This window comes from Sinocyclocheilus grahami, unplaced genomic scaffold (genome assembly GCF_001515645.1).
Source record: "Sinocyclocheilus grahami isolate Dianchi unplaced genomic scaffold, SAMN03320097.WGS_v1.1 scaffold621.1, whole genome shotgun sequence".
NCBI classification, from domain to species: Eukaryota; Metazoa; Chordata; class Actinopteri; order Cypriniformes; family Cyprinidae; genus Sinocyclocheilus; species Sinocyclocheilus grahami.
The window spans coordinates 660736-686984 of record NW_015505800.1 but is presented as its reverse complement, the minus strand read 5'-3'; the positions used below and the strand labels follow the sequence as shown (position 1 = coordinate 686984).

Sequence of the window (26249 nt, the reverse complement as noted above, 5' to 3'; positions counted from 1 at the left end):
TTGGTTAGAGCGTGGTGCTATTTCATTGTTATATGGTAGGGGGCGCTATTACACATCTTCTGTACATAATTTCCCAAAAAAACGAAACAACAGATGCTTCTACATGTATTCTAACATGATCATCAGACATAAAACAGCATCAAAACTGTGTAATGTTATGAATTAAAATGTCGACCCATGAAGAGCTTTGAGGTGTTGATCGACTCCATCTACATTTTGATTATCATTCTGAATCCAATTCATCGTATTTTTTCAGCTTTTTCTTCAAAATGTTGTTTGTTTCTTTCTTTTTTTAATGAAACTTTCCCACATTCAAGTGTTTAAAAAAAAGAATGCATGACGCTAGAATAAAATGTTTTTGTTTACAAGCAGATACCCTGTTCTTTCTTTTGATGTTTTGTATGTTCAGATATTCATATAACAAAATATATACAACGTAATACCTAAATAGGGACATAGTAGTATACTTAAAGTATGATGTAACATTCACTTAAAGAAAACTTATGAGTATACTTGCAGTATAAAACTACTAAACTAGTAGTTTACTGAGACTATACTTCAAGGTTTACTAAAACGGCTACAAGTATTTAATTAGTAAACTATCAGTATACCTATTTTCACTTTTAGTATAGTTGCAGTACAAACTAAAACATAGATGTAAACTAGTTGTGTATTCAAAGTTTACTTCTGTTATACTTAAAGTATACTTAAAAGTATACTTTTATATACTAGAAAGTGGGTCAATTTAATCCCAAGGAGTATTGAAATAGTACACTTAAAAGTATACTACTAGTACACTGATATTTGTATACTTACTACATAAAGTATACTTAAAAATATACTTGAATTTTACTTAAGTATACTTAATAAAATGAACTTGAAGTATACTTTTTTTGGTAAGGGTTGGTATTGACCACCTCATTGAGACGCTGCCTAACCCATGTCCTAAGAGCTCCATTCTGTCACTTATTGAGCGACAGCCTTTCAAGATGTCAAAAAAACATTTCAGAAAAAAATGTTAGGCTAGAGTTCAGCCTACAACAGGCCAGTGAGCAGTAGGGATGATTATACACAACAACATCACCAGCTATGCAAACATGGTGGTGAAAGGCTATATTACATATTGTAATATTATATAATGTTGTGCGCTATCTGTCACGCCCACTGAAGGCTCGTCAGTAGATCATACGTGCGCTGAAGTGAACTAACCCTGGAACATAACCTGCTCCGGAACAGGTTATCTTCAGAGAGCAAGTTACTATGGTTACTTAAATAAACTGAAAGTAACCTCTGATTTTGGAACCGAAAGCTGAGGTTATCCGCTCACTTATCCTCAAACATACCCGGGTATGTCACATAACCTGCTTTTTGGAATACCTCCCTGCTCCCTACCAGGATAGGTTCACAGAGTAAGTTACCATGGTAACTTACTCTGTGAACCTATCCTGGTAGGGAGCAGGGAGGTATTCCAAAAAGCAGGTTATGTGACATACCCGGGTATGTCACATAACCTGCTTTTTGGAATACCTCCCTGCTCCCTACCAGGATAGGTTCACAGAGTAAGTTACCATGGTAACTTACTCTGTGAACCTATCCTGGTAGGGAGCAGGGAGGTATTCCAAAAAGCAGGTTATGTGACATACCCGGGTATGTCACATAACCTGCTTTTTGGAATACCTCCCTGCTCCCTACCAGGTTAGGTTCACAGAGTAAGTTACCATGGTAACTGACTCTGAGTATAAGTTACCTCTCTTTCAGAAACGGGCTTGACTTACCCTGCTTTCTCGGGTTTGGCATACCTCCCATTCTGAAACGGAAAACCCAGAGTTTCCTTAATTTCAGGGTTCACATACTCAAGAGTTTTCACTTAACCTCCTTTCTGAAACAGACCCCTGAACATTCAAAACATCAAAAGATGAAATCAGCATCTTCAAAAAGCTGGTCAGCAGAAGGAAGCATGAAGTGCTCCAAAATATCTTGGTAAACGTGTGCAGTGACGTTGGTTTTCAAAAAACACAATGGACCAACACCAGCAGATGACATTGCACCCCAAATCATCACAGACTGTGGAAACTTAACACTGGACTTCAAGCAACTTGGGCTATGAGCTTCTCCACCCTTCCTCCAGACTCTAGGACCTTGGTTTCCAAATGAAATACAAAACTTGCTCTCATCTGAAAAGAGGACTTTGGACCACTGGGCAACAGTCCAGTTCTTCTTCTCCTTAGCCCAGGTAAGACACCTCTGACGTTGTCTGTGGTTCAGGAGTGGCTTAACAAGAGGAATAAGACAACTGTAGCTAAATTCCTTGACACGTCTGTGTGTGGCGGCTCTTGATGCCTTGACCCCAGCCTCAGTCCATTCCTTGTGAAGTTCAATCAAATTCTTGAATTGATTTTGCTTGACAATCCTCATAAGGCTGCGGTTCTCTCGGTTGGTTGTGCATCTTTTTCTTCCACACTTTTTCCTTCCACTCAACTTTCTGATAACATGCTTGGATACAGCACTCTGTGAACAGCCAGCTTCTTTGGCAATGAATGTTTGTGGCTTACCCTCCAGTATAAGTTACCTCTCTTTCAGAAACGGGCTTGACTTACCCTGCTTTCTCGGGTTTGGCATACCTCCCATTCTGAAACGGAAAACCCAGAGTTTCCTTAATTTCAGGGTTCACATACTCAAGAGTTTTCACTTAACCTCCTTTCTGAAACAGACCCCTGAACATTCAAAACATCAAAAGATGAAATCAGCATCTTCAAAAAGCTGGTCAGCAGAAGGAAGCATAAAGTGCTACAAAATGTATTGGTAAACGGGTGCAGTGACGTTGGTTTTCAAAAAACACAATGGACCAACACCAGCAGATGACATTGCACCCCAAATCATCACAGACTGTGGAAACTTAACACTGGACTTCAACCAACTTGGGCTATGAGCTTCTCCACCCTTCCTCCAGACTCTAGGACCCTAATTTCCAAATGAAATACAAAACTTGCTCTCATCTGAAAAGAGGACAGTCCAGTTCTTCTTCTCCTTAGACCAGGTAAGTGTAGCCTAGTGAACCAAACTGAGAGACCATTTTGAAGGCTCAGGAAACCTTTGCAGGTGTTTTGAGTTGATTAGCTGATTGGCATGTCACCATATTCTAAATTGTTGAGATTGGAGGGAGAATTGGAGGGTTTTTGTTAAATGTGAGCCAAAATCATCACAATTAAAAGAACCAAAGACTTAAACTACTTCAGTCTGCATTGAATTTATTTAATACACGAGTCACAATTTGAGTTGAATTAATGAAATAAATGAACTTTTCCACGACATTCTAATTTATTGAGATGCACCTGTACATAAATCACATTTCTGAAAAGTATAAAATGTAGACTGAAAGTATACGTTCCAATTTTTAGTTTAAAAGAAGTATACTAATAGCACACTTGAATAAACTTATTTTTCGTAAAGGCTAGTGCTGAACGCTCACTTGACCCTTTCCCCATCCCATTCTCCTGTTTCGACTCCAGTTGTTTCTTGTCTCTATCCTAACTTTCCTATCGCAGAAAGGCCAAAAATATAACTTAAAACAGATACTTGGGTGTACTACACTCAACACATCAAATTAACTAAACATTCAGAGGTGGTGCAACTGATATGGCAGGACAGAGACATTTCTAGAAATTCTTGGAATGTACAGACAAACTCTCTCAGACAGAGTGGAGCTGTCTCTATGCACTGAGTGGTGGAAAGTGTGTGGATGATCTAGTGGATTGTCAAAATAGCCTTTCTTTAAGCCCACATAAGAGAGGGCCCTGTAACTCATGTCCACTCATAAAACCCCTGTGGACCAGTAAGATGTCGTCAGCTGTAAGCAGTCATCAGCTGAAGCTCACATTCATGAATTAATATGTGATGAAATGTTTCTGCAGATGCTGATGGATCCCAGGAGAGATTCATAGGTTAATGAGAAACATAAGCCTCAGTGGTCATAACAATCCGTACCTCACAGGACTGTTGGTGAGGAGTGAAGCTAGCAGAGCTCCGCTCCATGAACCCAAACCACAATAACACAAACTCAGGGAAGATATTTGACTGGCCCCCAAACCTCCAGTCAGCAAACCTTTCAACCCTTCCTGTCCCATGCTGAGCGTAAAACAGACAGGCAGACAGAGAAGAGAGGTGATTATTAAACCTTTAAAAACACACTGAAGATGGGGAAAAAACACTTGCTGAAACTAGTGAAACGAAGTGCTAAATATTTTCCAAAGTATACTCTTAACTCAGTCAGTAGAATGGCATTGTAAGGAACCATTCACACAAAACACATTCTTGTGTAAAAAAGTGGAATAAAATTGCAAGGTCTAGAGACATTTCTTTTAGAAATTCCTTTAACTTCTTTTAAAGTGAGCAATGCATTTTTATACCAGTGTGTCAGGCGTGAGATGCTGCAAAAGAAACAAGATGTGAGTGCAATGGTCAAACACGTCGGTCTAGTTAATGTTTACATGCAACCAATGGAACACCAGCACACTGAAATGCAAAAATATGTTCTGTGTAAAAGGCCTCTAACAAATAGTAATTCCAGCCATGCCAAAGTTATGGGTTTGAGGATAATGGCGATTAAAAAAAAAAATTTATATTAAGTGTTACACTGCTCAGAAATAAAGGTACAAAAGATGTCACACACACACATATATATATATATGTGTGTGTGTGTGTGACATCTTTTGTACCTTTATTTCTGAGCAGTGTAACACTTAATATACTGTATGCTTTGAAGTGAAAACTGAAATGCTTGTGCTACACAAAATGTAAATGCAGTGTACGATGACACTTTCAGTGAACTCGGGCTTAACTGTGAAACTGTGTAAACTCACAGTTACAGCTTCTTTGATCATACTGCTTACTGCGATCTGAACAGGAATTGGGTGTTAAATAGAGTGAGTAATGGCTCTCAGGTGAGCGTGTGATTAGTGAAGGCTGTGTGATCAGTGAATTCAGCTGTGTAAGTGCAATGGATGATGGGAACTGTAGTCCGGAGTGACATGTAACAGTCTGTGTAGTGTGAGAGTCAATGTAATGGTAGAGTGACCTCTATTGGCAATCGGCCGGAAGGCCACGGATAGGATTAGTGACAGTAGTATTGTCACTTTGTGTGACTTTTTTTCCCAAACTTGTTAAATGCAAACCATGCCCCGCAGCCAATTCTGACTATTTTATTGGTCATATCAATCACAGTGCTGATTGCACATGCAGCATTGTGTTGTGCAATTTTTCAAGATTTCAGGATTTCAAAGTGGATCTGAGGACATTCACACAATACACAATCAGATGTCCACTCACCGTGTGTAGTCCAGGCAGAGATTGGTGAGGTAGCTGATGCCTGCAGCCTTACCTAATCTTTCCAGAGACCATTCAGTTAGTCTGCAATCAAGTAGCTCCAGCGATCTGAAGGGATAAACTGTCCTCCCCCTCTTCTCCAAAAGAAGGCACTGTCAGAACAAACACATATGCATTAAATTATGCAGCTGGGTTGGTGAAATGCATCTAATGTGGTGAACAATCATGGATTTTACAATTACTATTATTTTGCACACAGTCAACTCCGTTTACATTACAACAACACTACGACAAGAACCAATAACACTTTAGCATTGATATTAAGTTTTGCACATGCAGACACCACTCCTTTTTTCTACAGATAATGTACAAATTTGGTTCAATTTTGGTTCATTCCATCAAAGTCCAAGAGATTTAAGGCAGGTTTGTACACTCACAGGCACTGCTGCTAATCAGTTAGTCACTCAGTTGGCTTACTGAAATAAATACACAGAGATCAAAGCTCTTGACAAAACTGTTGTGTGTGATCTCTTTCTAACTGTGAGAAAAAGAATAATTACATACATCTGTAGCCTATGTGAAGCTCTCCTTGAATGTCATTCCATAGATTAGTGATGATCTACAGTAGAAAAAAACCTCCCAGAATCTCATCAACATCTTAAAAATGATCGAGGACCCCTTATAGAACTCTCAGGCACGTATTGTTATAACCATCTGACCGGCACATATAAAGCTGTGTATGTGTCAAATTTATATGTTAGATTATCCTAACAGCATTCAAGTGCAGAACTTCAATTGCATGCTTATCCACAATATTGTTATCCTTGCATTCATTGTCTGCAGGTCAGTGGCATATGGCAGTGATTTTCACAGCATCAAAGCTGTTCTGGAAGTAAATCTCACCCTTTAATTGGACATATTTTTCCAATTTATATGAAGTGTGAACATTTTGCCCCTGGAAGGGAATGAAAATGGGTGTGGACCGCAGGATAATAAAAGTATATCAGTAACCATAACATATAACCAGCAAAAGCATGCATTGCCTGAAGAGGGGCCTTTTCATTGGTTATACAGAGTGGTTTAGGAAATGTAATACAATGATATTACAACATAGTTTTGCTAAATTGCACACAGTTTTTGGAAACAGAAACCTGGACATATATTTCCAAGAGGTGAACCATGGTTGCATCCATGGTTGATTTGTTGCTTTTAAACCTAGAGTATACTTCTAAAATATACTTATCAACTTATCACCAAAGGGACGTAGTAGAGACGAAAATGTGGAATAAAGTCGTTATTTTTGTTTTCTTTGCGCAAAAAGTATTCTCGTAGCTTCGTAACTTTACAGTTGAACCACTGATGTCACACGGACTACTTTGTCGATCATCTTGGTACTTTTCTGGACCTTGAACGTGGTGGTTACCTTGTTGTCTATGGGAGGGTCAGAGAGACCTCATATTTCATCAGAAATATCTTAAATTGTGTTCCGAAGATAAACGAAGGTCTTACGGGTTTGGAACAACAACACGAGGGTGAGTAATTAATGACAGAATTTTCCTTTTTGGGTGAACTAACCCTTTAAGTATACAATTTTTTCACTAGGGTATATCTACATTTACAGTTGAAATTAAAATCTAAGGGCCACTGTCCTCCAACTATTAACCAACACCTGAACAATTTAAACTAAGTCTTCAAGATCCAAATTAAAATCTACAGGACAGTGGCTCTCCCGCAGCAGAGTTGATCTATTACCTGCTAGGTCATTTTCAGATTGAGGGCCTTGGCACTCAAAGCCCCCATTGGCTCAAAACAAGGCTGAAAAATGGTAAGACAATGCAAGTTGGCTTCAAACTAAATGTTTGTTGATAGGCCTACATTCTGTACTGTATATATCAGTTTTAAATAATAAAAAAAAGTTTAGAATGTGATTTCATCTCTCAGGTTTTTCTTACAGAAGTTACAAGTCTTATAGTGCTGGAAACATAATCAAAAGTTTTGGCAGTAGCAAGTACATCTCCTGGTTTTAGTCAGGTCTTCATGGGTTTGACAACCCGCCATAGCCTCAGAGGTATTGCGGTTCTTGTTGAAAATACAGACCAGTGGTAGGCAGCCAATCGCCTCACGAACTAAAAAGCACCACCACAGTGATAATAAGTCAAATTTTCTATATCTATAACAGAACAGAAGTGTCTCGGTGGCAAAACAACATCTTCAGTTGCTTCTGGTCTAAGCAAAATTTCACCCAAAAATGACAATTTGATCATCATTTACTCCAATTCCTCATGTCGTTCCAAACTTGTGTGCTTTTATTTTCATGAAACACAAAAGGAGACTTATATAGCATACTGATTTCTCTTTGCCATGCAGCTACAGTGAAAAGAAATTGCATAAAAGTATCATGAAAACATTGTCAGAAATTAACGGGGACTTGGGGCAAAAATGCCTAAACAAATATTCCCCACAAATTTAAGGGGGCCCTGCAGAATTAAACTAAGATGATTACAATTATTGTGTTTATGTTAATGTTATGGGGTTTCAAATCAAAATATGACTTTCTGTTACGAAACAGGAGGTTGATTTCATACTCATATGAGGACACCGGGACTACAAGTATGTTTATTAGCATTTTGGGAGACATAACAAATGAATAGGGAAAGAAATTATGTTTCAATATTCTATGAAATATTATATATTATTATGAAAATCTTGTCAAATATTACTCCCATTATTACACTTCTTTTTTCATTGCATGTTATCCCAAAAACACATTAATATGCAAATTAGATTTAGTTTATAGATACATTGTATATAATGTGAAAACCCGTTTATGGCCATTTTACACACATTTTGCAGAAAGAAAAATGATATATCAAATCATTCTGTTATAACATAGTTGAGAAACATCTTTATACAAAGTTTGGTAAAAAAAAAAAATCCTGAAAACTAAAAATGCATTGGTGATTTTAAAAATCAATTGTTTTTGCCTATGCATGTTCATTCATGTATTTTTATTTTAATTTTAAATTGAGTCCCGATGTCCTCTACCGAGGACATAGCATAACTTATGAACGAAATATCATTAAAAAAATGTTTTTCCTTTTTTTTTAATGCTCTAAACAATGTAAAGACATGAAAAAAAACTATTTTTTCCTAAAAAATATTTTCTCGGGTCTTAAGAGGTTATACAGTACATACCTCAATATATATATATTGTGTTCCGCAGTAAAACGAAATGCATACGAGCTCGGAACGTAATGACAAAATAAAGTAAATGACAAAATTTAGATTTTTGATTAAGTGTCTTTCAGTAATCTTAACAATCCAAGCTAAAAGTTCATACATTTTGAATGGACTTGAATTTCAACTTCTCGGTTTCCAGCCCACTTCATTAGCCGCATTAACATAGCATAACTTATGAACGAAATATCATTAAAAAAAATGTTTTTCCTTTTTTTTTAAAGCTCTAAACAATGTAAAGACATGAAAAAAAAACTATTTTTTCCTAAAAAATATTTTCTCGGGTCTTAAGAGGTTATACAGTACATACCTCAATATATATATATTGTGTTCCGCAGTAAAACAAAATGCATACGAGCTCGGAACGTAATGACAAAATAAAGTAAATGACAAAATTTTGATTTTTGATTAAGTGTCTTTCAGTAATCTTAACAATCCAAGCTAAAAGTTCATACATTTTGAATGGACTTGAATTTCAACTTCTCGGTTTCCAGCCCACTTCATTAGCCGCATTAACAGTTTTACTCTGTAAAGTACCTTTCTGAGAGGCTCCTGTTTGTCGATGTGGTGAAGAATGGTTTGATTGAGCACAGCACAGGGACAGCTGTCAGTCTGCATGCAGTGATGCTCGTATCTTCTCCAGCGCTCGACACTGCAGACTGCGTCTTTCGCATTATGACACTAAACATTTTTTAGGATATTAATTAATTAAAGACAGTTGATGGGTTAACGTTAGAGTTTTTCTAAGGACTTACACGCATTTAAACATATCTAGCGGCACGTTATCAACTTTTATCAACTTAGCAACATTTCATAGCAATTACTTTTTATAGTTGCACTCTAGCCTACTGATTTTGTGTAGGCTTACTGTATGTATCACATTCCTGATATCACACGTTAAAGGGTTAGGGGAGAGCGGGGCACAAAGTAACACTTTTTGACTTTCTCAAATTGTGTAAATCCACATGGGGTGCAGTCAGAGTATCATTTTTTTTATCCACAGTAATTTCAGACTTGTCTAGTACAAATATGTCGCTTTGTTTCATAATTACAGTGTATACGTTTTTCTTTATTTACCCTAAAAAATTGGAAGTGAAATGTGACAACATGCCCCGTAGGTGGGGTACATTGTAACAGCTGTGGGGCATGTTGTAACATGACCATATGACAACTTAAAGGGGTCATATGATGCGATTTCAAGTTTTCCTTTCTCTTTGGAGTGTTACAAGTTGATTGTGCATAGATAAGATCCCTGAAGTTGCAAAGATTAAAGTCTCAAAACCAAAGAGATATTCTTTATCAAAGTTAAGACTCTGCCACGCCCCCTAAAACGGCTCATTCTAACACGCCCCCACATATCTACATCACTCTGTGGGAAGATTTGCATAATGCGCCCAAATGTGCACGCAAAGAAAGAAGGCGTGGTTTCAGTAACCGCAGTTAGTGTTGAAGCAGCATGTCAAGGAGACGCTGTGTGTTTCTAGGCGAAAGCAAAAGCACTTTATTTGGCCTTCCGAAAGTAGATGCATTTAGGAATCTTTAAGATTACTTACAACAGAACAGCAATGCATTTTATGGACGACCGTTTCGTGAACCTAGGAGAGGAGGTAATTCTGACTTTGCTATGACAATCTGGTGCTTCTGAATCAGCTACTGTTTTGTTATTGATTAAATATTTGCTATTGACAGTTCAAATGCGGAGTTTTATGCATTGTGTGTGTGTGAGAGAGAGAGAGAGAGAGAGAGAGAGAGAGCGAGAGAGAGAGAGACAGGGTCACATCACAGTGGAGCTAGTAAATGCTGTAAATTTGGTTATGCTAGCATGTGTGGAAATATTTAAACCACGTGTGTTACAACTTACCTCGCATTACTTTGTGCCCTGCGCTCCTAGTTCACCCAAAAATGAAAATTCTGTCATTAATTACTCACCCTTGTGTTGTTCCAAACCCGTAAGACCTCTTCGGACAATCTTCAGAACACAATTTAAGATATTTTTGATGAAATCTGAGGGCTCTCTGACCCTCCCATAGACAGCAAGGTAACTACCACGTTCAAGGTCCAGAAAAGTACACTCATGACTAGGCTGTTTTGAGCCATTTAACACTACTTCAAGCTCTCTTTATCACACATTGTGCAATTTAAGTTACACTATGTACAGTAGATTCACATTTACAAGGTTCCATACAGTCATGGAAAACATGGAAATATTAGGAATTTTGAAATTGTTATTTCCAGGATGTTATTTCCTGGAAATTTATAAAATATTGAAAAGTTGTGGACGTTTTTGTTGTGAATATTTTTTGTTATTATATTTTATCTGTTTGCAGACCTGTTATACTCATATTATCTTATACATTTTTATCCTTAAAAATGTGTTTTTTTTTTTTACGTAATTGTTACGGAGCTGACAAGACGTGAGACGTGTGGATCCATTCGCAAAGCTTTATTGTGGAGAAGACAGAGACATGGTCATAAAGCAGGCAGGGTCAAACAGAGGCAGACAGGTATATGGCGGGCAAGACACAAGAATCGTCCTAGGGCTAGCGTGGGTCGACGATTGGCAGACAGAGTCACAGGGGCAAGGCTAAAGGGAGAAATCCAGGAAAACAGGCGAAGATCGAAAACGGCTGAGGCTGGAAGGTCGAAAACGGCTGAGGCTGAGGCACAAATGAGGGCTCTGTAGTCTAGCTATCTGAGATATGCGCTAAACAATACTCGGCCGAGGGAAGGGATCAGAGTGAGTGTTAAATAGTGAGGGAGTGATATGAAACAGCTGGGTGCAATCAGTGTTACCAGCTGTGTGCAATCCGTGCTGAGTGCAATCAGTGCAATGAATGATGGGATATGTAGTCTGGGTGATGTGAATGATGGGTGATGTGCAACAGTGTGTAGTGCGAGAGTCAATGAAATCGGAAAGGGTGACCTCTGATGGCTAGCAGAAGTAAATTCATGGACCGGATTCGTGACAGCAATATAGATAGATAGATAGATAGATAGATAGTTAGATAGATAGATAGATAGATAGAGCAATTTGGTGCTTGTTTGTGAAGTGTTTCAAGCACTTTAGCATTCTGCCCTTGACCTTGTAAGGCTTGGGAGGATCCATCTCCCCTGGTAAGTCAGATAAGTTGTCAGGAGTTGAGTGTATGGGTTTGTGTCTGTATGGTATTAGGGTGGGTGCTTTCAAAGAAAAAAATCTATTTTTATACGAATTTGAAGCATATGTGTGTGTCTCAGAAGACAAATGCAGATGCTACTGTCTTTACTCAAAATTTCCAACATTTGATATAAGAATGAAAAGTTTAACCCTCATCGACTTTAGATTGTGTCTGATGGTTAGTCTGTGATAAACTTATTTTAGACCAGGGGGTTTCAAACTGGGGTCTGAGCAAGGAGTTGCAAGAGGGTTATCATTATTATTATGATTATTTTTATTATTATTAGAGCTGTCCCATGTTAACTGTAAAATTGGTCAGTAAAACAAAATTTATAGCCAAAAGCCCTATGCAGTTTTACAAATCTACCATTACTGTAATAGTGGGTATTATTTTCCAGAAAATATTTTAATAGTTTGATTTGGCATCAATACATTTATAATATAAAAGCCACATATTTACATTTGTGGACAACATGCTCATAATATTGTGCTTTTTCTATGTTTTTATGTATAAATGGGTCTTTACACAAGAACTGTAGCTTCCTTTATATTTTATGAAGGGTGTTTCTCACAAGGGCATAATCATATTTGGGGTCCTTGGCATCAAAACGTTTACAATTACTGTAAAGTCAAAGAAACTGTCAAAGAAGTCAAAGAGGTCAAAGAAACTGCACTGCAGTTTTGATTTTCAGGAGGGGGCAGAGAGGAGGGTATTCCAGGATCATGACATTTTACAGATTTGTCAGAGAAAGTCAAAAAGCATATGTTTTTAAAATGCGTATGGCCATGTAAAATATTTATGCATTTATTGCCATTTTATTTTTTTTTTCCAAAATTCATCCCAAAATATGGCAAAAATGTGTGTAAATGTGTGTAATTCATTGATATCAAATTATAAATGAGATTTTTCTGGTTCTGGCTTTCGAATGGTCAATAAAGCATGTGCTAAAATCCAAGATATAATAACAAATATGACACAAAACGTATATGTTACATATAGCCACATTCATGTCTTTGATTTTATTAGCCATGATTACTATATACACAACCTCTTCTACTGTACCGCTTAACTGAAATAACTTTCTGTATAAGTAATCACATCATGCATTACTAGGGCCGTTTTATGCCTGAAAAAATCTAATTACCTTATTCAAAAATATGTATGGTGGAATTTAAAGTTTTTATAGCAGCAAGCTGTTTTTTTAAAAATTAATATTCCATAAAAGACAAACTGATCTGGAACAGTCCTGTAAAAACGGGAACAGTACTGTAAAATCTAGAATTAGGTTAAATGGTTGTGACACAATGTGAGTTGTCACACTGTCTGGTTAACCACTTATAAATTAGAGGTGACAAATTTAAAGGATTTATGTGAGAAAGACCAATATCCAAATAGAAATATCAACACAGATTGTAATAATGGCACTCTTTACTTACATGTTGGATGTTAAGGAAAGTTACAAGCATCCTCAGTCTCGTCTGTTTTGATTCGTGCAGAGGTCACTGGCCTCTATGAAATCTGAGATGCTGTTTTTTAGTGAACCCACACTGACCAATCCTGACCATCACTGAGAATTCCAGATATTCTTGCTGCAGGCAAAGGAAAAACATTACCCACCAAGCTCTTCACACCTATCAAATATATCATGTATCATTGTGTGAGTTTAAACACCCTGCAGTACGCACATGAGATTAATAAAATATGTCTCATAAGGACAAAGATGAATGCAATATGGCCAGAGATATAGGCAGCTGAATTTAAATGTCTAGTTATGCATAGAATATAAGCTTTAATCACAATACAAAGTCATTTTTCACTGCTAACTAGGTCCACCTGCTATCTATCAAAGAGTATGTTGAACTACAGAAATAATTTACAGCTTGGCAGGAATGTGACTCCTAAATGAATCCCAGCTAGAAAAGCATTTGCTGCACACTTAACAACTTAACTAATTCAGAAAGGCCAGAAACAATACAAGTGTTGTTAGTTTCATAGCACCCATTTTGAATAAACATGTTCATACCTCAAGCCAAATTTTATATTAGAAAAATGCTGTATCTATGTAGCTCAACACTATAGATTTATAGTATTTGTTGTATATTAGGCCAAATAGACACATCTGAGCCACCTCCCATAAATTATATTTTGCAAATTTGATACAAATTAGAATTATAACATCACATGGGTGAGTTCTCCTTTTAAGGAACTCGAACCTCTAGTGGACACTATGGGGACTGCCGCCAGAAGGACGGTGTCTGAAGCACGTGTGAAACAACTTCAATCCCACCGGCCCACGTAGCCTGTGATGTCACAGGCAGGCGCCCGCAAGTATAAGAGGGTGCCTGTCGAACACGTCACCAAATTTTGTTGTCTTCAGGAGCCGTTTGTTTGACAGTGCGTGTGAAAGTGTTATGGAAAAAACCAAGGCAAGTGAGCGTTTTAGAAAGAGTGTGCCTCTGTGCCCGAGGACACACACAATCTATACGTTATGTGTCTTGGTGAGAAGCATGCACATTTGGTTCTCAAGGGCTCTGAATGCGCTCATTGTGAGAAATTCTCAATGAAAAAGCTCCGTTCACATTTTCCCCTCTTCTCAGGGGATGAGGGACAAGCATCTGCATCTCATGGTTCAGGTCCCGCTGCTGCCGAGGCACAGCATAGACTCGTGGGGTTTGCAGGTCAAGCTTGCAGAAAAGTTTGAGAAGGGTATGGACCTTTCGAAAGCTACCTCTGCAAGCTTGGGTGCTCAGCGGGATCCAGATACTCTTTCACTTCGGTCATCTGATTCCGTGGATAACGCTACATTGGGCTCATCTAGTGAGAGTAAGGACGTGGATGTGGTTGGTGATGGAGATGAAAGTGTGAGCACTGAATCTTCCCGACCTAACTCCAGTCCTGCATTCAGGGAAATGCTGAAGGGTGTATGTGGTAGCAGGTCAAGCTAATGGAGCCTTGTACACTATGGCTGTGTAAGCTTACCAAGCTGACTTAGAGATCTAGATTAGGGCAAGGGTTTGACACCTGAGGTAGTTAAGAAACTGCGCCGCACCACAGACTTGGCTCTTCATGCCACTAAACAGACTGCTGCTGCCATAACAACTCTGCAAGGTGAATATGAATTATTGAATTTTTATGAAAATGTGTGTGAAATGTTTTGAATTGAAATATTCACAGCTTAAATAAACAACTATATTAAATGTCAGACCCTAAAAAGGCAAACCCTGAAAAAACTAGGCATGAAAATGCAAGCACTGTTAATGCAATGCATTATTTTTTCAGTTAGTGCAACATGCTTTTTTTGTTTCAAAGACATCAGCAGGTCAAGCTAATGGAGCCTTGTACACTATGGCTGTGTAAGCTTACCAAGCTGACTTACTTAGAGATCTAGATTAGGGCAAGGGTTTGACACCTGAGGTAGTTAAGAAACTGCGCCGCACCACAGACTTGGCTCTTCATGCCACTAAACAGACTGCTGCTGCCATAACAACTCTGCAAGGTGAATATGAATTATTGAATTTTTATGAAAATGTGTGTGAAATGTTTTGAATTGAAATATTCACAGCTTAAATAAACAACTATATTAAATGTCAGACCCTAAAAAGGCAAACCCTGAAAAAACTAGGCATGAAAATGCAAGCACTGTTAATGCAATGCATTATTTTTTCAGTTAGTGCAACATGCTTTTTTTGTTTCAAAGACATTTGTCATTATTTTTCTTCCATATTATTGCCTTTTGTTGTCACAGAAGAGCAATACACTGTAAAAAATGACCGTGAATTTAACGGTAAAAGACTGTAAAAATGCTACAGTAAAAACCTGTTAAATGGTTAACGGTAAATTCCCCTACTATATACGGTGAAAAACTGTATTGGACATTACATGTATTGGACATAAATTCTACGGTAGTATACCGTTTTTGGAAGTGAAAAATACTGTCACGTCCCAAAAACATTCAAGCTGGCGGTTATTAAGCCTCTTATTAAGAAACCACAACTAGATCCTAGTGAACTGGCTAATTACAGACCCATCTCAAATCTTCCTTTTATGTCTAAAATTTTAGAAAAAGTTGTGTCTGCTCAATTGTGTAGCCTAGACAGTCAAATGTACCCGTCATAAATCTTTTTTTTTTGTCATTCTTAAAATGTTTTCATTTATCTGACATCCTCATAGCAGATATGATCAAGCTTCAACATATGGATATGTGTTTTTAGGGTGTAAAAGGTCTATTTAATAAATGTACCTTAATAAATTAGATAAAGTGAGAACTAATTTGATACAAATACATTTTTAAAGATAATAACAATAAAAAATTAAATTGAAAAATAAATACAAAATACAATACAAGTAAAAAAAAATCTGTCTGTAATTGTCACAGAAAAATGATGTGTCATACATTGACATTTTGGACGATTGTAGCATCACCAAATACTCAAAAGGTTTAGAATATAAAGCTTGCAATTCACTCTACATAATGCATGTCACATAATTGTCATAATTTGAATCATTTAATATTTTCAAAACAAACGATCACTGAACAAAGTTCAATGCAGAAAAAGCCAAGATTTCTTCCTCCTGCGGCAGATAATGATTTCATACGTAAACTGAGTTTTGTCAGTCAAGAGGGGAAACCTATTTATTTAAGCAGATTTAAACTGTATTTATGTTATTGATTTGCAATCATTTAAAAGTAGTTAAGTCCTAAACTCTCTCTCTCTCTCTCTCTCTCTGGTAGATGCAGTGAGGATGAGGAGAAGAAAGGCTCAATGGCTGGTTTCAGGCATGTTAAGTCTGTCTTTGCTTATTGTAGTGATGGGCATCTACACCAGCACACGCACTGAGAGCGTCAGCATCACAGGATACATTTCAGGAATTATTGTAAGTGTCATAATCACATTTTGATTCGTATTTGGTGTAAATGCAGAAAAATTGGTAATTTTTTTAAAAATAGAAAATATTTATTTGTTGGTTTATTCGTTATTTGTTGCTTGTTTGTATTTGTTTTCTTTGGTATTCTGTCTAGCTATGAGACCCATTGACATTCTTGATCTTTTTGTACATACCCTGGGGAGCTAGAGTTTATTCTGATCTCAATGAAGATTCCATTCCATCCAGCGGGATGAAAATGTACTTATGTCTCATTCAGTCAAACCATAATCAGATAAGAAAGTAGTCATTTGAAACTAATCGTTTGTCAAGAAGAACACTAATTTTGGTCGGAGCAGTAATTCCCCCAACAACCCAAGCCAAATCCACTGCTCTGACTTTATTTAAAACTCATAGAAGTTGCCAAAGTAGATAGAGACCAACCAAACCTTTCCAAGACAAATTTTCATGAGATAACCACACAATCTGAAATAGCAGGAGAATCTCACGTTTATCTGAAATACAATTTATAAATGCAATTTTGGATAAAGTCATTTTGGATCTCACCAACCCTTCTCAAAATACTTAACTGCACATAGATATTGACTTTATGATTTAGCCTGGGCTCAACATAATTATGGTTATTGTCAAGGAAATTATATTTTACAATAATTGCTATAAATTAAACAAATATAATTTAAATGTCCTTTGGAAATATGTGCTTGATGTGGGTTTGTGTAATTTTCTTGGTCTCTGATTTCATTTATAGAATCGAGTAACACAAAGGAACATTTTAATTTCTCATTTTATGAATATGACAGTTATCATTTCCTCTTCAGGAACTCGAGCTGCGTTGGAAAACGCTAGGGGAACGCCTTCTGTGACCACGCTCTGAATAACATGTGAAATCAGTCCAATAGCTGAGCGTGACGTCACGGGCGGGTGACGTCTTGACCAGGAAGCCATAAAAGCACGTGCCCTCTGTACAGAAACTGTATTTCTGCGGAGACCGCCAGCCCGACCCAGCTAACTGCCCGTTTGGTACAGTTCTGGAGTTTCTGCAGGCCTGTTTATCCGCAGGGTTGACCCACTCCACCCTAGAGGGCTTCGTGGCGGCCATTGCGGCCTACCACGCCCCTCTCGGTGGCCATTCAGTGGGAAGACACCCTCTTCTTACACGTTTCCTCTGTGGAGCGCTGAGGCCGAGGCCTCCGGCCAGAGAAGCTTATGCTAAGTGGTGGATCAGGATGCTATTCCATAGCCTCGGGTCAAGATTCACTCCTCCAGAAGTTGGCCTTCAGGATGGCAGGCTCCGCCTACTTTAGCCACACTTCTGTTCTCTCGCCCTAGCTGTGCAGTCTTCCACATTAGGCAGAGATTTGGAAGTCTGGCGGCGTGGACATTCTCGTTGCCCTAGTGTTTGACGCCGCTCAAGTTCCTGAAGAGGAACGTCTCAGGTTACGCATGTAACTAACCCTGGTTCCTCGAGGGAACGAGATGCTGCGTCTCGGTGCCATACTTCCGGCATCCCTGCCAGCGCTTGCCTCATTCCTGAAGCTGACGCTGGCGCCGCCGCACGTGCTTTTATAGCTTCCTGGTCATGACGTCACCCGCCCGTGGCGTCCCGCTCAGCTATTGGACTGATTTCACATGTTATTCAGAGCGTGGTCACAGAAGGCATTCCCCTAGCATTTTCCGACGCAGCGTCTCATTCCCTCGAGGAACCAGGGTTACATATGTAACCTGAGACGTTTTTCACATACTCAGCAGCCTTAAAGCGTTGGCACACAACTGAAAGTTTTGCAAAATTGTGGGCAAAAAAGGTGCATTGTATTTTGTCAATTGAGTAGCAATGAATAAATCACCAGTGGTGGAAAGAGTACTGAAAATTTGTACTTAAGTACAAGTACTGTTACATTGCTGAAATAATACTCAATTACTAGTAAAAGTACTGGTGTCAAAACAGTACTTAAGTAAAAGTACAAATTACTCTTCTCAAAAACTACTCAAGAGTACTAGTTACTTTTTAGCTGGCGATATTTAATGAATTACCAAAAAATATTCATTCATATCAAAGATCTATGTGGATAATAGCTATTTTGAACAAAACCCTTTTATCTTGACAAATTTCGTGAAATTGGTGGTCACAATACAGGAATTTCTGACTTCAATACCTTGAAAAATATCAATATTAAAGTACCATTGAACCAGAAACAAACCGGAAGAAAACAACAAACTGTGCCAATGTACACCTACAATGTCATGTAATACTGAAACAATTATATCCCTAACCTTTATCTCCATACTGAAATCCCAGATGGCCAGACAGTGATTCAGCTAAAATATTAGTGTCTGAGACACTGTGAGCATGGAGACTGTACACAGAACCACCTTTTGGGTGACCCGGTGGCTAGAGCCACTGCCTCTCTGCCCTCATTGGCTGAGGTGCCCCTCTTGAACCACCCAGCACCCCCACTGAATGTGACTGGCCCCCTCGGTGCTCTACCAACACCATTGGGTTAGAGTAAGCTACTGGAATCTGCTCTGTCAGTCGCTGACAGCGATGTGGAGTTTTTCAAATAACTTTACCACAGACCACGTCTCTGTTCATAAGGTACGTAAACACCTTAAACAAATATATTTTGGAAAATAGCCTCAATATTTATTCTGAGTCAATATTTATTCTGATTACTTTCGTGTGACTGATCAAGTTATTATATGTAAAGCTAGTATGAGTAACAAAATGCATTCCCTATGTCCAGATATGACCGCAATAATAATGCAAAAACTGACACTTCAAATCAGCACATTGGTGGGCGGAGTTAGTGTAAATAGCCTCTGCCAAATATTAAATGCTATGTCCCTAATTGATGCGGGACTCAGTTTGTTCCTTTTTTTTTATAGTATTTTTGGCCATGCACCCCTCAATTTTCTGATAAGAAAACAGTCAACCATGGGTGGCAAGGCACTGTTAAAAGATCTCCGGGACGAAGTTGTGGGCAGGCACAAGTCAGGAGATGGATACAAAAAAATTCAAAGGCTTTATCAATGCACAGAGTAGTCTATTATTAAGAAGTGGAAGGTATTTGGTACAACACAGACCATTCCTGGATCAGGACGTCGGAAACTGGTCAGAGAGGCTACCAAGAGGCCTACAGCAACTCTGAAGCAGTTGCAGGAATTTATGTCATTGTGCAGGTCATTGTGTACATGAGACAACAATATCACAAATTCTCCACAAATGTGGCTTGTATGGGAGGGGTGCAAGAAAAAAAGCCACTCCTCAAGAAAGGCCACATGCAGTCACGACTGAGCTTTGCCAAAACGCACTTTGAAGATTCTGAGCCAGATGAGTCTAAAATTTAATTATTTGGCCTCAGCACCAAACAATGTATATCTGGTGGAAATCCAATACAGCTCACCATCCAAATAACAGCATTCAATAAAGCATGGAGGTGGTAATATCCTGTTATGGGAGTGTTTCTCCCCATCAGGTACTGTATCACTTGTCAGGATAGAAGGAAAAATGGACGTGGCAAAATACCGTCAAATTCTTAAGGAAAGTCTGCTGCCCTCTGCCAGAAAATTGTAAATGGGAAGAAGGTTTACCTTCCAACATGACAATGAACTAAAGCACACAGTAAAACTGACCACACAGTGGTTGAAGGAGAAAAAGGTGAATGTCCTTGCATGGCCTAGTCAAAGCCCAGATTTAAACCCCATTGAAAATCTGTGGAATGACTTGAAGACTGCAGTCCACAAATGGCCACCATCAAATTTAACTGAACTTGAGCAGTTCTGCAAAGAAGAGTGGGCAACTATTGCAAAGTCTAGACGTGCAAAGTTAATAGAGACATATCCTAACAGACTAAAGGCTGTAATTAAAACAAAAGGTGGTTCAACAAAATACTGACACAAGGGGTTGATCCTTTTTCCAACTTAGTGATTTTGTTTTTTTATTTTTTTCTGACATGGTGTATCTTTTACTTGGATGTTATAAGTTGCCCTGAGTAAATACAGCTGGATGAAACAAAAACTGTGTCCGTCTTCATTTCAGGCTGCAAAGCAACAAAATGTGATTATTTTAAAGGGGGTGTGATTCTTTTCTATACCCACTGTACATTGCGTCCTTTTTGAAATTTAAAAACTCTAGTCCCAATTACATAGCAACCAAGTATTCCACATTTTTTCCATTTTCGTCTTATGGGTTTGGAACAACATGAGTAAATAATGACTTGAATTTCCACCTATTTTTGTTAACTAATCCTAGAAGTGTCAGTTGTTGTCTCTTAATAATACTCAAACTTGCATTTTCCCAATCAATGAATTACATTGGTGACTTCATCTGTGAGTTCAAGGCTGCTCAGACATTATAAACAAGGGGCTTCTTGTTGATACAATGTCATATATTATCAGTGGGTTAACAGCAGGAAAAGGAAGATAATAAAATCAGTCTGACAGTGAGAAGTAAACCGCATACTGTGTTACCAAAACATCTCTTTTCCATCTGTGAACTTGAATGGTCTGTGAATCTTTCCACAACTCCAGCAGATACCCTACTGGAGACTTGGACTATTAGTATAGTTTGCAGTGTGTCACCTGCACAAGCTGATGAAGTTTTGCATCCAAAGGGATTGGATCTTCCAATCCGCTATCAGCAGGATGTTGAGGAGAGGGAAGGTTATGTGTTCCGCAACAGCATGTAATCTCACGATCCTTGAAAAACATAGAGTGGATGCCATAAATCATTTAGTTTGAAATGATTTGAAATCATGATAATGATTCCCAGTGCTTGTACAGTCATGCTTATGTTCTCTAGAGTATTTGGCATCATTTGTTTCTCTTTTCCATTCATGTCTGTCTACTGATTGCAGTTGGCGTTTGGATCATTCTTGGGAGTTCTTGGACTATGCCTGGAGGAAAACCGCAAACAGCTGGTAGATATCTTCATAATGTAACATTTTCAGTCTTCCATCATCAGTTGGGTTTTGTCTTCCTGTTTTATGATCCTGCTCAGTATGATACCTTGTCATCCTGCCATGGTCATTTCTAGTTAAGCTTCACAAAACATGTACCCCTTTTTTATTTTCCTTTTTCTTCACTCTGGTTAAGAAAACATTCTAATATCATGCTTCCAACATGCAAATATGTGAAGCACAAGCATTAAAAAAAAACAAGATATCTGTTTTTATACCACAGCACTGCTGAATGCTTGACTCTGATTGGTTGAAATATGTTTCAAGATGTTTATATTTTTGTTTGTGATTGAATGACATTAATTCCATATCACTTGACCACAGTCTTTACAATGTGTTCAAATTTGTAAAATATGGGACTTCAAAAAGCAAAATAATCAGAAAAAGTAATAAATGTCAAAGATAGAGGCTACTGTGTTTGTCATGTATATGGCTGAGACCACACACACAATTGTTCAGAATTTCACACTGGGTTCACTTATTAAGGAAATAATTCTTATATGGAGATGATGATATTTGCTAAAGACCAAACCTACTTCTAAACCTAACCCTCAAACAAACGTGTTAGTAGGTTTAATGAAAAATATCATTTGGCCGATTTGTGTGTGTCCTCACAGTTGGGTTTCTGACATGTTTCTCTATATTTGTGAGGGCATTTTTTAAAAATTTGCAAACTTGCACACACACACACACACAGACACACACACACACACACACATCAGGTTTGTGTTGGGGACTTTCCATCGACTTTTATTGTCTTTAAACTGAGCAAGATATTTTCCATCACCTAACCCAACTACAAACCCTAACACAAACTTTTCTGCATTTTAATTAAGACATTATTAAGCCAATTTCCTTATGAGGACTGTTGATTTCTTCCAGTAATGTAGGTGAATTCAGGGTTTCTCCAATTACTGCTTAGAAACAGCCCAAGATGCAGTATAAGCTGTCTGAATTAAACCTTGTTCAGACTGTCAGTCCATATCCGATTTTTGTGCATATCCGATAGGAATCTGATTTAAATGTTTGACAATGTCTGACATGTTTATGTCTTATGTGGCGTGAGAAAGTGACATAAGCAAAATAGCTACACAAAATCCAATTTGAGACGATTTGAATAAGAATTTGATTGCATGTGTGTTTTTGCCATTCACACTAGCTAATCCAATCGAATAGGCACAAAAATCAGATTTGGACTGACTGTCTGAACAAGGCTTTAGTGACGTAACAGTGATATATACTGTATGTAGTAGCTATGAAAGTACAAAATAAATATCATGATATCAATGTCTATGCTGATCTACCTCGACAGGTTAAAGGAATGGTTCACCCAGAAATGAACATTTCGCCTTCCAAGATGTAGATGAGTTTGTAATACTAAAGAAATTTAGTATTACATCACTTGATCACCAATGGATCCTCTGCAGTGAATGTGTGCCATGAAATTCAGTCCAAACAGCGGATGAAAGTATATCAATAACCCACAAATAATCCACACGACTCTATCAGTTAACATTTTGTGAAGTGAAAAGTGCCTAATTCATAAAAATGCATCCTTCAGTGAAAAAATCCATCATCTGTTCTCCTCTCAAATCAAAATCCACCAACATATTTCTTTCAAAATGTTTTCATTTATAAATGTTGCTCAATCTGCGTATATTTCTCCTGATTCAAACGAGACAACCTTTTCAATAGAGAAAGTGATATTATGGATAGAAGACTTTTATTTTCTATTTATAATATATTTCTATTATTTTGTATTTTAGCCAGAAGCAATGGTTTGAAGTTAAAACATCTCTAAAGAATGAATTTGTTTCTTATGACCATGCAGCTTTTCACTTCACAAGACATTAATTGATGGACTCGAGTCGTGTAGATTACTTGTGGATTCTTGTGATGTTTTTATTAGCTGTTTCGACTCTCAATCTCATGGAACCCATTCACTGCAGCGGATCCATTGGTGAGCAAGTGGTGTAATGCTACATTTCTCAAAATCTGTTCTGATAAAGAAACAAATTAATCTACATCTTGGAAAGCATGCGGGTGAGTACATTTTCAGTAAATTTTCATTTCTGGGTGAACTGTTTCTTTAATGGATGATATAGTACAGGTTACTTTGATTACAATGCCACAACCTTCAGAGTTCAAGGCAAGTTAAACTTTATCAGCTGTTAAATCATATTACTGTTATATGTTAAACCATATTACTTATTATGGAAATAATATACTTGTGATACTATGTGAAAAGTAATATACTTCAGTGCTGTGAGTATAATAACATAATTCCATGATAACTGCCAATCAATAAAAATGTATTACAGTTGAAATGCATATTGATTACAATAAGCTGAACTTTAAAGTGCTTTTTGAACTACTTAAAGAGTACATCTTTATGTGTAGTTTTTTTTACATTTTGACATTTTTTACTGTGCACTTTGTTAAAGTGTGTTAAGAAACAGTCATGAAAGTGTACTCTCTTTAACTACACTTAAGTGGCCTTTTATTTCATTAATATTACATTATACACTCTAAAAAGTGCTGGGTTGTTTTAACCCAACTTTGGGTCAAATATGGACTAACCCAACTGTTGGATTACATTTTTCAAATACATTTTTAACCCTAAAGTTGGGTTAGTCCATATTTGACCTAAAGTTGGGTTATGGCAGCATCTCTCTACTAATAGTGAAGCTGTGGGTTTTAGTTACTAAGAAATATATATGATAGATATGATATATATGATAGAACTTTTCAGTTTCTAAGCTATTTTATTGAGAAATCAGAACAGTGTTGACAATACATTTCCGCGCTGCTGAATGATTCTGTGTGACCAATGTATTTGGAACTTAGTTTACAGCAAGGCAGGTGCAGACGAGTTGTCCAGGTTGGTATGCTGGGGTGTTCCTTCTCTGAGTATCTACAAAGATATTTTGTCTGCGCACTGCCCACTGAAGATGGTGATGAGCCTCGTCCCATACCCTCTCCAGTGATTGATAGATGGCACCTCCGAGGGATTGCCTGACCAGGGGAATAATTGTGGCTGAAAGCCGAGCATGCACTGGAACGGGGTGAGACCCGGTGATGGTTGTCGCAGGGAATTTTGGGCATACATGGCCCAGGCGAAGAATCAGTTCCAGGAGTTCTGCCGGCTCTGGCAGAAGGTCCTAAGGAAGCAGCTGATCTCCTGCACCTTCCTCTCCATCTGCTCAGTTCTGGATGGTACCCGGATGTTAGGCTGACAGTCAAACCTAGGAGTGAGAAGAAAACTTTCCAAGCTTGTGAAATAAGCTGTGGACCACGGTCAGAAACAGTGTCCTCAGGAATTCCAAAATTGCAAAAAAAAACTGGTTAAACAGGGCCTCTGCAGTCTCCATGGCTGTGGGGAGTCCCTTCAGAGGAATCCGTTTGCCTGCTTTGGAGAATCTGTCAATGATAACCAGGATGCAGTTATTTCCATCAGAAGCAGGTAAGTCGGTGATGAAATCCACTCCTAGGTGTGACCATGGGTATCGAGGGTTGGGCAGAGGAACCCCAGAGGTGATTTCTGGGAAAGTAAGTGCGATCTGGAGGGCACCCCGGCGAAGCAGGTTCAATTTTGGAGGTCTCAAAGATTTGTTAATCGATACTCTACTGGATGGGGTTGACAAAAAGAGTGACTTCGTTGATGTCAGAGGGGGCATGAAGTCGGGATAATGCATCAGCTCGGGTGTTCCAGGAGCCAGGTTGATAGGAGATGCTGCATTGGAAACTGGTAAAGAACAACGCCCATCTGGCTTGTCTGGGGTTTTGTCTCTTTGCTTCTCTTAAATACTGTAGATCAGTGAGGGCAATAAAATGTCAAGCTCCCTCTAACCAGTGCCTCAACTCTTCCAGGGAAAGCTTAATGGCCAAAAGCTCACAATTCCCAATGTCATAATTTTGCTCTGCCGGGGATTTGCTGCTGTGACAAGACTGCACCCACTCCAGTAGTAGAAGCATCTACTTCAACCACGAATGGCTTATTGGGGACAGGGTGATTTAGGAGTGGTGCAGTAGTGATGGGCTTGCCTTTTAACAGTGAAGTGAGGGGTGATGTCAGGATACTGTAGTTTTGGATGAAGCTACGGTAAAAGTACACAAATCCAAGGAATCTCTGGAGTTCTTTCACCGTGGTAGGAGTGTGCCAGGAGGTAACAGCAGATACTTTCCCCTCATCCATTTTGACCCCGTTCTTGCTTACTATGTAATCGAGGAAGTGGATGGTACTCTGATGAAAGCTGAATTTCTCAGCTTTTTTTAAGCTATATTTTTGACCTTTTAATGCCTTTGGAGACAGTGGAGACATGATAAGAAAGCATAGGGCAGAGAGAGGGGAGTTGGATTGGCAAAGGGAATCAAACTCGGGTCGCCGGAGGCACTTTCCAACATTTTCTTGATCAAGTGCTGGAAATAGCGGATGATGGGCACAGAACGGTAACAAAACTCAAGAGACATTTACAGTCACACACAGGTGTATTGTGCAAACTGTACTTTTGAGGGATGTTTAGATAGCTATAGAAGAATTCACGTTCAGATTTTTTTTTATATATTTAACTTACAGATTTCAGTTCAAATGCTTCAGTTTGTTTTATATTCTATTTTATTCTATTTTATTCTATCAGTTTAAGTGCTACAGTTTGTTTTGATATTATATTATGTTAGGTCTATATTATAAGCC

General features: G+C 38.2%; 2 protein-coding genes across 2 annotated transcripts in view; one reads left to right on the top strand and one right to left on the bottom strand.

The window, feature by feature from the left end:
* LOC107557820 (uncharacterized) overlaps window positions 1-10427 on the bottom strand; it is a 17453-nt gene extending 7026 nt beyond the window's left edge. Inside the window, exons 1-4 of the mRNA XM_016241371.1 lie at window positions 10421-10427; window positions 9097-9218; window positions 5326-5474; window positions 3985-4125 (exon numbers count right to left, since the gene is read on the bottom strand). Of these exons, the coding sequence (XP_016096857.1) occupies window positions 3985-4125; window positions 5326-5474; window positions 9097-9218; window positions 10421-10427 (419 nt within the window). The remainder of the gene's footprint in view (window positions 1-3984; window positions 4126-5325; window positions 5475-9096; window positions 9219-10420) is intronic.
* Window positions 10428-14317: 3890 nt separating this feature from the next.
* The window catches only part of LOC107557819 (transmembrane protein 255B-like), a 41250-nt gene continuing 29318 nt past the window's right edge, over window positions 14318-26249 (top strand). Inside the window, exons 1-4 of the mRNA XM_016241370.1 lie at window positions 14318-14638; window positions 14723-14825; window positions 16450-16592; window positions 21455-21517. Of these exons, the coding sequence (XP_016096856.1) occupies window positions 14318-14638; window positions 14723-14825; window positions 16450-16592; window positions 21455-21517 (630 nt within the window). The remainder of the gene's footprint in view (window positions 14639-14722; window positions 14826-16449; window positions 16593-21454; window positions 21518-26249) is intronic.